Raw genomic sequence first — 15,974 nt, forward strand, 5'->3', positions numbered from 1 at the left:
CTGGAATTAATATTTTTCTATCTAATATTATGTTTAAAATTTCATTTTATTATACTTTAAGAAAATAAAAGTGGTAGAGAGTTATAATTTGGAAAAATATATTTTAATAAATTAAAAGTCTCAATTATTTATTACAATATTATCTTAAATAATATATATGTATATATAAAATCTTTAAGGACCTTAATTTTAAGGTTTTGTTTTTTATATATACTTCAATAAAACTTACAATATTTTAGATCAACACTGCGAAATTCAATGAAATATACCTGCGCGTGACAATAATTAAAATTATGCATGCTGCATGGCTTATGTATCCGAGCGTGGGAAAGTCATTGGATCGAGGTGAACCTTATCAAACTTATATCGGTATAGCATAATATTAGAAATTGATTAATTAATTATTAATGTGATTTTTTTTATTTATTGATATGGAGTAACTTATCAGTATTACATAGGTCAAATACTCTATTTTCACCATTATTCTATTTATTATTATGAATAATATATATGATATATAGTATATTTAATTATTTTCAAATTAATTGACACTAGCCATATATATATGAACACCGAAGTTGAATCAAGGATTATTGTCCTCGGCAGTGCGCTAGCTAGCGCTAATACGTCCATTCTTCGGGGAGATTGATCTCTGGGGACAAACACACGTTATCCGAGTTTGGGGTTTTCTCCAAATTTTCTTCAGTTTTATTCATGCAATTTTTGGTTTCATCTGCATAAATGAAAATTTTATCGTTGTCAATATAATGTTTTTTATCACACAAAATAAAATTAAACCCATAATTTTATTGGAAAAATAAATGACCTGGCAATCGAGGATTGATGATTTGTTGGCCAAGTTCATGAACATTAAGATTTAGAGCTTGAACAATGTGAGAAGGAAGCAAAACAGGAGACACAGCTGAAATATAGGTACGAAAATATAGAGTTAGTTTATATTTCATCGGGTGTAATTCTTCTCGTATCTCAACATCTTTAAATTACACAAATCTATCATATTTTAATAGAAGTTGACACCATGTTTTAATGATCAAATGAAAAAAAATACGTGTATATTACTTCGAGATAATTTATTCAAAAAAATGGGTACAAAATTTTTAAATTTTTTCCCCTGGAGAATTATTGTATTTCATCGTTTCCATTTCTCTGCCACTCACTCATTAACATCGTTTATTTATTCAACCTCCTCTAATCGTGTGCATGCATATATATTTAATGTTAATGTTGAGTGTAATTTAAGTATATTAAACTTTTTTATATAAAATTTAATTATGTCCTAATAATTTTTTCTTATCAGATATCATGTTTGATTTTTGTATCTTAAATGAAGTGCACTATGGAGAAAGATATTTCAGAAAAAAAAATTGATATGTTTTCGAAACAAAAATTAATTAATCTAAAATGTTATGCTTACGAATAAAATTACCTTCAATGAAATTAAAAGGGACGTAGTCAAGAAAAAAATCGATTCTTGGCTAGCGTTGAAAATATGGGGGTGCGAAAAAAACGTCCCGCAGAACGGTACACGATAGATTTGTATTTTTTTATAAAGAAAACTATTTGTTTTATTTTTTCACTAAAACATTAAAAATTATAACAACAAGATTTTGTAATAATTATAATGTTCGAAAAGTGGTTTGAGTGAACGAAGTTAAGGAAACAAAAGGTTAAAAATTATAATTTACGGATGAATTTTTTAGATATAAAATCAATAATATATTTAACCAAATCTACAATATAAGTTGATATCGATGTTTAATAAATACTTAATATTATATTTTTCATAAAATCAAAAAAAAACTCATATAATTAATTTACACACTACACTAAAAAAATCAAAAACTTATATTTAATAATATTTTTCAGCATGTGTTAAGTTAAATAATTTTTATTATATATATGTATATATATAAAATACATATATGTTCCAAAAAAACAACTCGGGCCGGAGGCCACCCCAAAGTCATAAATTTTATATTGAGTTGACCTGAGATCATACCGGGATTATTTTTGGTGGACTTGTGATATGGGCCACCGCCTCGGGGAAGGAAAACCCCGGTACCGCTACTTATTGGGCCAGAACATAAAAAGATGGCTTGCATTCCAGGCCCGCCAAGGGCCCATTTTCGCCCTTTTCTTCTTTTTTCGCGTCTTCTTGATTTTGAGTTGTCTGTAAACTATGCATCAAGGCCACAAACATCAATCAGTTCCAACTTAGAGTGCAAATGCACGACGAAGGCCAAGTAATCGTAGATAGTTTTCAAATGTACACGAACAAGATAATCGGATACGGGATATCAGATAACAAAAATCGTGGAAAACCAACTTCGCCAAAATCAATAGAACGTTGCGTTGTAAAGCTTCCAAACCATTTATATCATATTAAATCAATTTTGTAAAAGACTCAAGGTAATTGAAGGCAACATAATCTATCAATTCTTCTACTTCACGCATTGATATATACCTAGTCAAGGAAAATTTCAAAAAAAAAAAAATCGTTATAAATGTATTGAGTGTTATTTTGCTAATTATCTCGTAAAAATTATAGATAATTTATTTTAAAAAAACACTCTGAATAAGTACCGAATCAGATTCAATAACCGGCGGTGCTTTCATCCCACACGGAGGTGCCTCGTCCACTCCCGATCCCAACTGCTGTTTCAAAACAAAGAAACCCGCATTAAAAACCTGTACATTTCCACACACATCACCGAACCTCATAATGCATGCAGAATACAAAAGAATATAACCTTATGGTTAAAGGCGCCATAGCTAGTTCCCGCATGCTTCGGAGGAAGCCATTGAAGGACTCCATGCTCGGGCCCACCATAGTTATTCTGCTCCATAAAGCACCTAATAATTCCTGATCGATCGATTCACAGCTTCGGCTCTGAAAAATGTCTACGTCCGGTATTAAATAGGTAAAAGAAATCTCGATTTTCCATTTATGAAATGTCAGTGTTGTCCTCAAAAGGTTGCCTAAATTACGTAAGTTACCTGATATTTAGTCAACGTTCATTAATGTAACTTTTGATGACAAGAGTTTACCTTTTTGACTACATTACGATCTAAAACAGCATTTTTAGTTACACACGTATAAGGTATTACTTTCTCTTTTTGGAGAGATTTGATCGTATCTATAAATTGTATTAATTTTGTAACTTTTTTTATATATATAAAAGATTGTTTATCACACCTTAGAATTTATATTGGCTTCCTGAATTATTTTCTCGAAATTAAGATGAACGAATTATTATTATTAAAGTTCATATTACACAAATAATACGTTACACACACAACACATACACGTCATATTAAACACTAATAATTATTATTAATGATTACGATCTTTAAATGTATTTACGATTGCTCGCTAAACTAACTAATAAAAAGTTTTACTTAGTTGATCAAAATATTATTTTTCACATCTCCGATCAGAGATAATATACCGTATCTTAACGAAAATTATATACCATAGATACCAAAAATTTCGATACATATAAATAACGTATTGATTATACCAAAATTATACGATATATCAAGATTTCGATATGATATCCATATATATTATTTTATACCGAAAAACTTATATTTAAAATTTTATAAATCAAGTATTTACAAATATTTATATTTTTATATATTATTTCGATATTCCAGTATACACCGAAATTTTCAAATTTCATAACGTTATTGTATCGAAAATTCGATATTGTTAATGTATCGTACTGAAATTTTCGATATACCGAAAATTCGATATTTTTTCCAACCTATCCCCGGTTATATCAATTTGATATTCAACCAATACCAATGACATTGATAAATGATCATTTGATAGTATGCATGGATCACAACTACCACTCAGAAAAAAACATGCCAAACTCAATTAGAGGTATACAAAACGATTTTATCCATTAAAGTTGAAACAAAATGTTGCCCATGTGATCCCAGTAACTTAGAAAGATGCCTCCAATCTCTGATAAGTTTCAGCCTTCTCGCAAACATATTTCATTCTCTGCTCCTTCCTTAACTCCCAGTTCCGTTCACCATTTCACAAAAAAATGTGAAATAATTCCAACCATACTCCTCCACACGCGGCCTTCGTTCCCTGTCGCTAGATCAAAACTTGCACTTTGAGAATAATATGGTATATAACTTTAAAAAAAAGATATTTAGAAAATCGTCTCCAGATGTACCCGTACCTGGATATAGAAACAGCTGACACCAAACTCGTGGTCTCGATTCAGCCTTTGGCCTGGAAAGGGACAGGAAATTGATCCTCGATTTCATTCTTAAAGACCACTCCCAATTTCACCAACACACAATTTGTTTGTTTCATGTACAAGTCTCCTAGTTTCCTCGTCCATCCTTGCATTGTCTTTCTTCATCATTTCTGCCACAATAAGTGGCATTTTACCAACTCTTTTATAAGTTCGAAGAAGAGACTTGTATATCTCAGTATTTATATAGCCAACAATCCTAAGGGTATCCATCAAGTTTTCTGCATCTTCAACATTGCCGAATTCTTCAATACCCCGAATTTTTGTAATCAAATCCAAGTGGACAGCTTCATATCTTCCTGCATCCTCATCCATTCACAAACCTGGACAACTCAACAATTGAGCATAATGACTTGGAATTTTTTAGTCGAGGTGCAATCTCTCATTGCATCATAACTGAAAAAGTAATCGACATAAGAAAATATGTTGTACCAAACTTTAGGGAAACATTACCGTCGCATTTGGGAAATTAGACCTGTTCAACTTTAGAAAAAAACAAAATAATCGACATGGAACACTTTAATAATGATATTTCACAACATCAGAAACTGAAGCATCGGGAAAAAAAACAAACAGGCAAACACACACGAATCTGACATTGGAGAATTTGTTGAAAGTCCCTCCCACCTTTTGAATATAATAAATGTTGCGACAAAAGGAGTTTGGTAGTGTTTAAGCATAAACATTATGGTCGTGATCATCATGAGCTTGAACCATTGGAAAATCGATTTCAATGAGTTATTGGAGCTAGAGATCACCTGTTCAAAACCCCTAGTGCGCAATACCCCATTTGGTATTAGGTATGTACCCTACAAACCAATTGGGCTAGGGGTTTTTTGATACCTTTCTGTAAATGCATATTTTATTCAGTAAAGCACATGTATTTTTTGTCATAGTTGGAGTGTGTCTCGATAGAGAAGCTATCTTACCAACAACACGTTTTTTAAAAGAAGTGACGTTTGGATGCATAATCCGTTCCACGAATAGATCAAGAAAATGTATGAATAAGAAAAACACATAAATAAGTCGCATAAATATACTATGAAGTCATCCACAGTGATTGGAGTACTGCGCAGACATTGATTTCAATTAATACTTCGTGTTTATCTTCCATTGAAAATTTCTCAATCAATCAAAGTCCAGCGTACAAGAATGATAAGAACCGAAGGGATCGATCTAGGTACGGCCAAAGAAGAAAACGCCACCCCTAAATATTTTTTTCCCAACTTCGAAGTATGATTTTTCAAGAAAGTAAAAACGGCACCATTTAATCCAGAATTAAGTGACCTCTCCGGAGCGAAAAATAAAATTAAACTGAAAACAGAGCATGAAAACTACTCAGAACACTAAACCACGAAGTTGTAAGGCAAAAAAGACGTATCACACGATTAGCAATTGTATAACCTCGAGAGCGTGTTTGTAGCGCTTAAGCCTTCTAAGCTCCCGAACAATGCGATTCAGCTCGTACTTGCGTACTACGTGCCCCTCCTCCTTCCATTTCCGAATATCGATAACTGCACTGCGCTTAGCGAACACAAGAGCGAAAAGTCGCCGTCCTAGCGTGTCCCTGCCTCCGCCAGCGCTCGATTTGGTGGAGCTGGTTAACCATGATCGCGGCTCCGCCTCCGGAGCTGCTGTGGCAACCGCCTTTGACGAGAACTGGCGCGCTGCGGCGACTGCTCTCCGAACCGAACGGCGCAGCATTTCTTTCGGTGCGGTCAGCAAGAAAGTAACAGCTTGAAGACCCATTGAAGGCTTGAGGTGGCGGAACAAACCCAGCCCAGGTTCAATATGGGCCTACAAGCTTCTAATTGGGCCTCTGACAAAAACCTTGACGGCGTCCAATAGCAGCCCTGACATATCAATTTCACATATAATATGAATATATCCACTTTAACGATGTTCTATTATATCAAGAAAATGTAAATTTCAACCCAAACAAATTCGACAAAACTGAAGAATTTCACTTACAAAATAGCTTCACAAGCACCTTAATTGTATGAGATATAAGAGGATTGAGTGAGAAACAAAATCTAGTTCACTCGAAAATATTTGAATTGGTGGAGTGGATGAAAGTTTATTAATAATTAATAAAAATTTGATTTCTAATCAAGTATAAGTTTGTCGGCTTGCTCAATTACTTTTAAATAAATAATTTTTTAAAAAAATTAAATGTTAGATTAAAATCATTCCCTTTCAAATCTGACCAATTAAGTAGCAGCAACTAGCAAACTAATCAACATATACTTCACACAGAATAAAAATCTACAACTCAATGCCAGGTGTCAGTACAACCGGGGATCGTAGTAGCGTCCGGATCGTCGTCGTCGGCGACCGTGGCACCGGAAAATCGAGCCTCATCGCGGCGGTCGCTGCCGAGACCTTCCGGAAGGATGTTCCCCCGGTTCTCCCCCCCACGCGCCTCCCGGCCGATTATTATCCCGATAATGTTCCAATCATAATCATCGACACCTCATCCAGGTTAATCGATTTCCACCCTTGGCGCGTGCCCGAGTTTCTCTTGTTTAATTATCTTGGTTTAAGTTTTTTAAGGATTGATTCTTGTATGGATGTAGTTTGGAGAGTAGAGGCAGGCTCGCTGAGGAGCTGAAGCGAGCGGATTCGGTAGTGCTGACCTATGCGTGCGATCAGCCATCTACGCTTAATCGCCTCAGTTCATTCTGGCTTCACGAGCTTCGCCGCTTAGAGGTTTACTCTGAATCCCGATAGTGTATTATATGACTTCTCCATGTGTATGTATTGGTAATTTTATGATGATGATCTCCTGTTCAGTTAATTATCTGTTAAACAAAATTATATTTTTTTGCTTAGTATGACATGTACACGTGTATTTGCTTATTCCAATGATACGCACATTGTTAAAACATAAAGCACATTCATGCATCTTGATAAAACAAGCGATACTGAGTACTGACATCTTGTTAAAACATCAAGCGTATTCATGTTCTAACAACGTGCGTATCATTGGAACAAACCAATATTATTATTGTTGCTAGCAATGCTACTGATATCCTTTAAATCTTGCAAAAGTTTAATAGTTGATGACAGTATTAGTCTGGTTAGAAACTTGATTCATGTGCTTTAATTGTGATTATTCTAGATCAGGGCACCAGTAATCGTGGTTGGTTGCAAACTAGATCGTCGGGATGAGGAGTACAATTTGAGTGTTGAGATGTCTCCCCTCATGCAGCAGTTTCGGGAGATCGAAACTTGCATGGAATGTTCTGCAGCTAACATGCTTCAGGTTTGAAATAAATTATAATCTGTGTTGTATTTATGTTCTTCAGAATTTTTTTGTGAGAACAAGGATCTTCAGATGATTGCAATGGTTTTAAGTTGTTGTAGATTCAAGAAGTATTCTACTTTGCTCAAAAGGCAGTTCTACATCCAACGGCCCCTCTATTTGATCAGGAGACTCAGACTTTGAGACCTCAATGCATGAGAGCATTGAAGAGGATATTTATCCTTTGTGATCATGATATGGATGGTGCTCTCAGTGATGACGAATTGAATGAATTTCAGGTTGTTTTCAACTGCATTTTCTTTTGTTACTCATGTTATTTAAGCAATGCTTCTGATCTATATTTTTTTCAAAAGACTCACACGTAGTGCTGGTGAGCAGGTTAGATGTTTCAATGCTCCATTGCAACCTGCTGAAATAGTGGGTGTCAAGCGGGTTGTACAAGAGAAATTGCCTCAAGGAGTCAATGGCCTTGGTCTTACCCTAACAGGATTTTTGTTTCTTCATGCCCTTTTTATTGAGAGAGGTCGAATTGAGACCACGTGGAGCGTACTGAGACAATTTGGTTATGATGATGAATTAAAACTCAGGGACTCTTATTTGTCAATTCCTAACAAAAAGGCTCCAGATCAGGTAATTCCCTTGGTATTACATGTAAACCGGACTAGATCGTTTTATATTAGAAAAATAATGGGTTTAAATTTGGAAATCTCCAACTAAATTTTTGAATTTTACGTTATTAATTGATATATTAACTATTATGACTAATTATCTGTTACCATTTTCCTTTATATTCTTAATTTCATGATTTATGATTCCTCATCTTCATGTGTTAGCGTATCATCTAGGATGTCAAAAGATAGTACTACTTTTCATGCGTTTCTTGGTCCTTGCAGAGTGTTGAACTAACAAGTGAAGCCATAGAGTTTTTGAAGGGCCTTTTCAGCACATTTGATGATGATAAAGTATGCTATATTTAGTTACTGTTGTTTTTAACTGTTGCGTAGTTAATGTTTTTTCATGCCACAATGCTCGAAATTATTCACATCTTATATGTAAATGAAAACTTGGGAAATATTTGTATTTGGTTAGGCTGTAGACGAAGAGGTAGTGATTCCGTTTTATGAAATTTGTTACTGCAAATTAGAGACTTTCAATTGCATATAACCAGAGCCATTTATTTTGACACTCAATTGATTTTCATATAATGTTCAGTTCGTGTATGCTGGATACAATACAAAAAATATGTTTTTGGTGGAAGAACCAAGTGAAAACATTTTGTTGGTGGAAATACAGCACACTAGATAATTTGATCTGTAGTAATCAGGTCAGTATAATCTCCATAATGTAATTAGATTCTGTTGTCACTTCCTTTACCTTTTTTTACTGATTTATCGTTGATCTAACCATGTTTAGCCTTTGATCTGATTCTGTCACGTTGAAAGGTCGAAAATTGCCATTCAGTGTGGCAAGTGAATAATTTTATGGTGTTTTGTGCATCATTCCGCTCTTTCTTTTGAATGTAGCATAAGGGTTATCTTGTTTTCAAACCAGACCAACAAACAGTTCATTGTGTACTTGTTGTCTTTAAAAATAATTTTCCCTCATTTTATTTGCATTGTTTCAACATTTTCAATCCACTTTTGAATAAACCCGACCTTCATGATGTTTAGGATGGAGTTCTTCGGAATAGTGAGCTTGAAGATTTATTTTCTACTGCACCAGAAAGGTGAATTTGATTCTCCAGAATGCTTTCATTTTTGTGTTACTTATGTTGAATTATATTCCGAGCATGATTGGTTGGTAAATTATGTATCTAGATGACCATTTTCCTCCATTCCGTAATTTATTCAACTGGCTTGGGACACTAGTTTTGGACAAATCTGATTGTGGAATAACTCTGTCTCATATGAGACAAATATAAGTGTGATCTAGATGTAGCTGGTTTTATTTGCTCTATAATTTTTGCAAGTCAGTCTATCAGAAATGTGTCATTTGCTATTTTTTCTTCTCTTTGATATGTCACATGGTCTTCTGCTTGTGTTCTACTATATAAGCTAGCTATTCTTTCTCACTTATATTTTTATTATCTGCTTGGTTTCATGGTGTAAACTCAGCCCCTGGGATGAAACACCTTATAAGGATGCTGTTGAAAGAACACCGTTGCGCGGATTATCCCTTTCTGGATTTCTATCGGAGGTGGATTTTGTTACTTGTTTGGAAAAATTATACTTGCGCTTTTTAGAAATTTATTTCTATGTTTAATTTGGTTTATTTGCAAAACCAAAGATTTACAGCAGTTTTATTGAGATTTTTTTGTAAACAACTACAAACTTATTTTTATCAAATGGCTTTTAAAGCTGTGTGCTGCTTGAACAATTATAACATGTGACAAATCTTTGTTTTGTATATTGATCAAAAGGCTTCGCTTAGATTGTTAGCTTCTGGACATTGATAAAGTGTAACTCTATCTTTTTCCTGTATGTAAGCGCTAGGATACGAGATGGTGCATATTTTTAGCTGAATTTCATTTGTGATATCACTTGTTAAACAATGTAAATCCCAAATTTCGTTTTCATTGCTAGATCTTACTCTCATTATTGTTCTACTTGTCCTAAAAGTTGAAGAGTGTAGATCAACTCCTACTTCTCTGTATTTATTTTTATGAAGATGTAATATTTGTGATATTGTTTGTTTGTTGCTTATGACTTATGTGGAACATGTGTTGTAGTGGGCACTTATGACATTACTGGATCCTGCACGAAGTGTTGCCAACTTAATTTACATTGGCTTCAACTGCAATGCTGCATCATCTCTCCACATAACTAAGAGAAGAGCAGTTGACAGAAAGCTGCAACAAACAGAACGAAATGTTTTTCAGTGCTTTGTATTTGGACCTAAAAATGCTGGAAAATCTGTATTGTTGGCGTCATTGTTGGGAAGGTGTGGCTCTAAATCTATACATGCATGAGGATGAGTTAATCAGATTGTACCAGAATAATTGCTTCTTTTAATATAATATTTGGACTCTATTATTTCATGCATGCTTTGTGTAAATATATGAGCACATTTTGTCTACTTCTCTGATGAGAATATTCAGCGAGAATGATGGTTTTTCCTGTAACAGGCCCTTTTCTGAAAATCACATCTCTACAAGCGAGCAGTATGTTGTGAATGTGGTTGACCAACATATGGTGAGTACAAGTCATCTTGTCACATCACTGTTTGGATTATGGTCTGTCATAGCAATTGTTGCATATGTGGAATTTGCTTCTCTTTTTTACTTTGCATTTAATTACAAGAGATTTTTGTTTTAATTGCAGGGTAAGAAAACTCTAGTACTTAGGGAGATTCCTGAAGATGGTGTTCAAAAACTTTTGTCAAACAAGGAATCTTTGGCTGCTTGTGATGTAGCAGTTTTTGTTTATGATAGGTGTGCATACTACCCCGCTTTTCTTCTAATTATATTAGTGAGTCCGTCAATTAGTAGTGTAATCATGCAATTTTTTCCAATTGGAACCTACGTTGAATTCTCCTCTCCTTTAGTCCCTCCTCTATTTCTTCCAATCCAAGTTAAATGCATCTTATTAGTCTCGAGGATATCAACCTCATCTGACACCTGGCTGTTGATTTTTCTTTTTCAGCTCGAGTGAAGATTCTTTTAAAAGAGCATCTGAACTGCTACTGAATGTAGCTAGGGAAGGGGAAGAAAGTGGCTTCTGTATGCCGTGTCTCCTCATTGCAGCAAAGAATGATCTTGACTCGAGCTCCCTGGTGATGAAAGATTCAGCTAAGGTACTCAGTAACTTGCTTTGGCCTCAACTTCCTGGATGCTTCGCATGAACAAAGTAGAACAGAATTGCGAAGATACGAGAGAACTGTTTCAATGTTATTCATTTTTTTAAAAAAATTCTGTAGGTTTGCCTTGATTTGGGGATTGATGTGCCGATTCCAATAAGCGTGAAAGAAAGAGATTTGAACAATGTGTTCTCTAGAATTGTAAATGCAGCTGAGCACCCTCATCTGAGTGTTCCTGAAACTGATATTGGTCGCAGTCGGAAGCGATGCCGGAAGCTTGTTAATAGATCTCTAGTGTGCCTTTCCGGTAATTATGAGAATTTCATCATCTACAAACTCCAATACTATATGCATCGATCTTTTTCAACTGGAATTCTATAATTTTGACTTGACTTTGTAATATTTACAGTTGGAGCTGCTGTCACTTTCATTGGTTTGGCGGCATACCGGGTCTATGCTGCTAGAAAGAATGCATCTAGTTAGATGTAGCAGTTTCCTGGTAATAATGTGTCATATCTTCTTTATGGATTTTATATACTTATATTTTGGTTATTTATGTTTCATTTAAGTATGGTTTCTTCGGTAAATAAGGAGACTGTTGGCTAAATTTTGGTTTGCCACTTGGTAATGCTCACATTTGATAGCCTTCGCTGTTTATTTTAAGGCTAGTGTTAAAAAAAAATATGTTACTGCCAGATAATGTAGCTGTTATCAAGACTTTACACGAAAGCTTGTGTTTCAATGTGTGATAAATTACATTTTCCCTTCCAGTGGAGCTTTCTTTCTTTACTTATTTTAAACTAGTGGAATTTTTATTTTTATTTTCCAATTGGCTAGTAAGTGCGTCAACTTTTGAAATCATTTTTTCGTCGATTTTCAATTTTTTGTTTCCATTTTCAGTTATTTTCCAAAGTTACGTTCTTCCGACAGACATATCTCTGAAAAATGAATCAAAATTGAAATGTATAGAGGGATTTGAGAACTTTTCTCTATTGCATTTGCGTCTCTAAACTGAGAATCACAATCAATTATTTAAAGGCCGAAATAGGAGCGATCTGTTTGATTTGGACGGTAACAGAATATCGGATGAAAATATGAAGGATTGGGCTGGATTTACATTGGAGCTAAATGGTTTCTTTTTGGAATGTAGTGGAAATGGATACCCGAAGGGCCCAACAACATATTATTTCATCTTTACGGACAAAATAGGCACTAAATATTTTTATACTTAAAAATAAATAAATTAGGAGTGTTAAACTAATATGAATAAATTAATGTTATTCCTGTAAATTCTTTTAAATAATTATTTAGACCGTTTCAAAACTCGAATATTAATTTTAGAAAGGGGAAAAAAAAAGATTTATGTCTGTTCCGGGGAACACTGTAGAACTGTAACAAATATATTCTTGAAATGTTCTTATACGAATTAAGCATTGAAATGTTAATCGACTATAAAAAAAAAAATCAAAATAATTCCGGAGGAGACGGAATAAATCTTGGCACGTTTTTAAATATTTGGGTGACAGGCTGGCATTGGTGTACCCAGCCCACATGGCTGTTGCCATGTAAAGTAACAGCCATGTAAAGTCGATTTACCCCCTTTAACTTTAAATTCATATCACGTTTACCCTCAATTGAGAATTGTAAATTATCATGTCTTTCAATAAAAACATGAATTATGCATGCATATAAAATAATTTTTGGAAATTTTATTTATAAAAGCCTCTTAATTTTTTTTTAAAAAAAGTATCCGATTTATATAGTTATAATTTCAATAGCATGATCCCGGTGGAAGAAAAGTTATTTCTGTCCATCCCGATTTCTAGGTCCTAACTTTTGGTCCATATGTGTTCTGATTGTATAAATACATAAATATCTTATGCCACCAATGCATTTAGAAATATAGAAATGGACAGACATGTTGAATTGGGTTGGCAATTTTAGATAAAGGTACAGTAAAATGAACCATGCCTTTATGTTGATGCACATGAAATGCCTAAATCTAAGTGGAAATAAAGTAGTGATTATTAATAAATAAAACCGTTCAACAAAGTTTTGTCACATTTTAACCTTAAATAAATTCACATTCAAAGGCAAAAATAATGTCTTGATTGAGTCCATAAATTTTGACACTTTATCGAGATTGAATGGATGTATCAATCAACGGACTATTAATTAAACCCTAAAAAGTTAGAGAGTAAGTCTCTTGTAAGACGGTCTCACGAATCTTTATCTGTGAGACGGGTCAACCCTACCGATATTCACACTAAAAAGTAATACTCTTAGCATAAAAAATAATACTTTTTCATGGATGACCAAAATAAGATATATGTCTCACAAAATAAGACCCGTGAGGCCGTCTCACATAAGTTTTTGCCAAAGTTAGGTTGGAGCACCATTCTGAGTAGAATCTTAAATGATTAAAATGACAAAAAACAATGTGCTCTTTTCAACATGTTAGTGAAAGAATCAGAACATAAAAGTTATTTTGAACAAATATATTGCTGTATCGAATATGACACACTCACTCACAACCCTTCCACGACATGTTGTTCTGATCATTTTAGTGACAAACAACATGTATGTGTGGACTCAACACATACCAATTCGTATACATTATAAGTATAATGAAATTAAAATTTTGTTTACTAATTGGTTTGCGTTGAATATAAATCAATTCATATACAACTATATCATAAATAATAAAAGTAATTCCTTTAATTCTGTTTGTGCAACATTTTTTATTCAAAAGAAAACTATTCAATACCGATTAATTTTCATTGCGACCAAAATCCACGGGATTGTTTTGAGATTATACCTACTTTAACAAACATACATAATGAAACAAATTTCTTTTTTTTTTTTTCTTTTTTTTTAATCTATTAAATTTTATTCTACGGATAATATTGTTACATGCAATTGTCGCGGGAGGACCTAAAGGATTTTTTTAAAAAAATCCCGAATAACACAATAGTTATTTTAATATCCATATTAATATACTTGTTCCAATTTTATACTCAAAATTTTATCTTTTGTACTAGATAAAAAATAGTCACTTTTTAAATATCATATATTAGTACACTATTTTCAATGTTTTGTACCAAATTTTAGTTGAAAAAAATATGTGGGCCTAAGAAGTGCAAAAATATTTTTTAAGTGGATCGGACAAAGACAGAACACACATACAACTATGATGTTTGGGATTTAAAAACAAGTCTTTCATTTTTTTTATCCTTCTCTCAAATCAAATAACCATAATAACTAGCACAAACTTCGAGAACTTGAAAACCCTCCCAACATTTAAAAAAAAAATCAAGATCCAAAATTAAATCAGGAAGTTCAATAATATGGTCCTTACCAACAATGATGCTACAATCATTTTTTGAAATTTTTCCTAAAATTATTTAGGGATGAGCTCTAAATCTCCCCAAAGAAACACATCTTAATTTCAAGAAATAGCCATAGAAAGTGGCAAACTCCGAAGCCTCTTGCTACCATTCCCATCTCCATGGCATCTGCAGCAAGACCACTCACCACCCCCCATTCCACACTCAATTTTCCCACCATTTTCTTCAAGATTTTCACCTCTAAAGCACCCTTTATATCCATTTTCATCATCATTCTTTTCCAAATCTTTCTCCGGCTCATCCGCATCTTCTTCGTCCACTTCTTCTTCGTTCTCATCCCTCTCATCTTCACTTTCCCAGTTCCCATTGTGTAACAAAGAGAGCCTGAGCCTCCCGTTTACCCGTTCGGCTCGAAAATAGGGGGACCAAGAAGAAACACGAAGGGCCTTAATCACAAGTCGTCCGTCTTCGCGACGAGTTTTCACTTGAACAAAATCACTCCTACTCATTGAAGTCAGCGGAGGCGGAAAGCTGGTGCTGTGCTTGACTTTCTCGGAAAATTCTTCGGTTCTCGGGGGACTTTTGTCATCATAATTTCGTTTCTCAAACGAAACACTTGAAAAATCATCTATGTCTGAATCAATGTTGCTTCCTGTTTCACTCCCTAAACTCTCAGTGCACATTTCCAGGCTTTTCAAGCTTAGAGAAGAAACCGAGTTCTTAACTAGAGGTTGAACATAAACTTGTTCTGAATCATCTGTCAATTGTGTGAAATTTCGTGAATCTTTTGTGAGGGATTGTATGAAATCCCATACAGTTGAGGAGTTTTGTCCACTTTTCTCACTGTGACATGGAGAAGAAAACTCTGGTTTTGGTGGAGCCAATTTTTGAACTAACACACTTGAAGTGGATGACATTGTTCAATTCAAATTCAAGAAAACAGAGCAAAAACAGGGGAAAGTGGTTTTTGTTGTTTTTTAGGCTTGTTTTTGCCTGAACCGATGCATATAATCTTGGGATTTAGGAGGATTATTTGGCTGAAATGAGAATTTGAGGGAAGGGTTTTGGACTAAACCATGTTTAAGGTTGTGTAAATGGGGATAAACTCTGGGAATTGAGTCAAGAAAATGAAAGGGGGAGTTGAACGTGAAAGGGAATTGAGAGGTGGAGCTCAATTTATAGGTGGCAGTAAGTGTTCTGTGGAGGTAGAAGAATCCTTTTAAAAAAAAAAAAAAGTGTTTAGCACAACACATGCAAATATTGGGCCCA

General features: G+C 34.1%; 4 protein-coding genes across 8 annotated transcripts; 1 reads left to right on the forward strand and 3 right to left on the reverse strand.

Moving 5' to 3' along the window:
- Window positions 1–560: 560 nt before the first annotated feature.
- Window positions 561–2,895, reverse strand: LOC140969854 (uncharacterized). Of its 2 annotated transcripts, none has more exons than XM_073431469.1 (5): window positions 2,772–2,895; window positions 2,605–2,673; window positions 2,021–2,198; window positions 827–922; window positions 561–733 (listed from the first exon to the last, which is right to left on the reverse strand). In XM_073431469.1, the coding sequence occupies exons 1-5, from the start codon at window positions 2,865–2,867 to the stop codon at window positions 621–623; spliced, it is 552 nt and encodes a 183-aa protein (XP_073287570.1). In that variant the 5' UTR covers window positions 2,868–2,895; the 3' UTR covers window positions 561–620. The 2 variants fall into 2 exon arrangements, with proteins under 2 accessions (XP_073287570.1, XP_073287503.1); XM_073431402.1 differs by having other exon boundaries at window positions 2,605–2,676.
- Window positions 2,896–3,776: 881 nt separating this feature from the next.
- LOC140989787 (pentatricopeptide repeat-containing protein At4g02820, mitochondrial-like) lies at window positions 3,777–6,083 on the reverse strand. 4 transcript variants are annotated; one of them, XM_073459217.1, is made up of 3 exons: window positions 5,703–6,083; window positions 4,221–4,621; window positions 3,777–4,126 (listed from the first exon to the last, which is right to left on the reverse strand). In XM_073459217.1, the coding sequence occupies exons 1-2, from the start codon at window positions 6,045–6,047 to the stop codon at window positions 4,568–4,570; spliced, it is 399 nt and encodes a 132-aa protein (XP_073315318.1). In that variant the 5' UTR covers window positions 6,048–6,083; the 3' UTR covers window positions 3,777–4,126; window positions 4,221–4,567. The 4 variants fall into 4 exon arrangements, with proteins under 4 accessions (XP_073315318.1, XP_073315309.1, XP_073315300.1 ...); XM_073459208.1 differs by having other exon boundaries at window positions 4,215–4,621; XM_073459199.1 differs by having other exon boundaries at window positions 3,777–4,132; window positions 4,215–4,621.
- Window positions 6,084–6,508: 425 nt separating this feature from the next.
- On the forward strand, window positions 6,509–12,128 carry LOC140989806 (mitochondrial Rho GTPase 1-like). The gene is made up of 14 exons (XM_073459230.1): window positions 6,509–6,779; window positions 6,875–7,007; window positions 7,420–7,563; window positions 7,665–7,841; window positions 7,942–8,193; window positions 8,457–8,525; window positions 9,234–9,289; window positions 9,678–9,759; window positions 10,292–10,503; window positions 10,688–10,754; window positions 10,884–10,993; window positions 11,205–11,355; window positions 11,479–11,665; window positions 11,768–12,128. The coding sequence occupies exons 1-14, from the start codon at window positions 6,574–6,576 to the stop codon at window positions 11,839–11,841; spliced, it is 1,920 nt and encodes a 639-aa protein (XP_073315331.1). The 5' UTR covers window positions 6,509–6,573; the 3' UTR covers window positions 11,842–12,128.
- Window positions 12,129–14,545: 2,417 nt separating this feature from the next.
- LOC140970000 (protein FANTASTIC FOUR 1-like) lies at window positions 14,546–15,905 on the reverse strand. The gene has a single exon (XM_073431575.1). The coding sequence runs from the start codon at window positions 15,620–15,622 to the stop codon at window positions 14,807–14,809; it is 816 nt and encodes a 271-aa protein (XP_073287676.1). The 5' UTR covers window positions 15,623–15,905; the 3' UTR covers window positions 14,546–14,806.
- Between the last annotated feature and the right edge of the window lie 69 nt (window positions 15,906–15,974).

The sequence above is a fragment of the Primulina huaijiensis genome, chromosome 1 (assembly GCF_012295235.1).
Source record: "Primulina huaijiensis isolate GDHJ02 chromosome 1, ASM1229523v2, whole genome shotgun sequence".
Taxonomy (NCBI): Eukaryota; Viridiplantae; Streptophyta; class Magnoliopsida; order Lamiales; family Gesneriaceae; genus Primulina; species Primulina huaijiensis.

Coding starts and splice junctions, on each gene's coding strand:
- LOC140969854 (XM_073431402.1), bottom strand. CDS start 2,867: ATGGAGCAGAATAACTATGGTGGGCCCGAGCATGGAGTCCTTCAATGG. Junction 2,677..2,771: donor ATGGCGCCTTTAACCATAAG/GTTATATTCTTT, acceptor GTTTTGAAACAG/CAGTTGGGATCGGGAGTGGA. Junction 734..826: donor CATCAATCCTCGATTGCCAG/GTCATTTATTTT, acceptor TCATTTATGCAG/ATGAAACCAAAAATTGCATG.
- LOC140989806 (XM_073459230.1), top strand. CDS start 6,574: ATGCCAGGTGTCAGTACAACCGGGGATCGTAGTAGCGTCCGGATCGTC. Junction 7,842..7,941: donor ACGAATTGAATGAATTTCAG/GTTGTTTTCAAC, acceptor GCTGGTGAGCAG/GTTAGATGTTTCAATGCTCC. Junction 9,760..10,291: donor TTTCTGGATTTCTATCGGAG/GTGGATTTTGTT, acceptor CATGTGTTGTAG/TGGGCACTTATGACATTACT.
- LOC140989787 (XM_073459217.1), bottom strand. CDS start 6,047: ATGGGTCTTCAAGCTGTTACTTTCTTGCTGACCGCACCGAAAGAAATG. Junction 4,622..5,702: donor GCTACAAACACGCTCTCGAG/GTTATACAATTG, acceptor TGAGTTGTCCAG/GTTTGTGAATGGATGAGGAT.
- LOC140970000 (XM_073431575.1), bottom strand. CDS start 15,622: ATGTCATCCACTTCAAGTGTGTTAGTTCAAAAATTGGCTCCACCAAAA.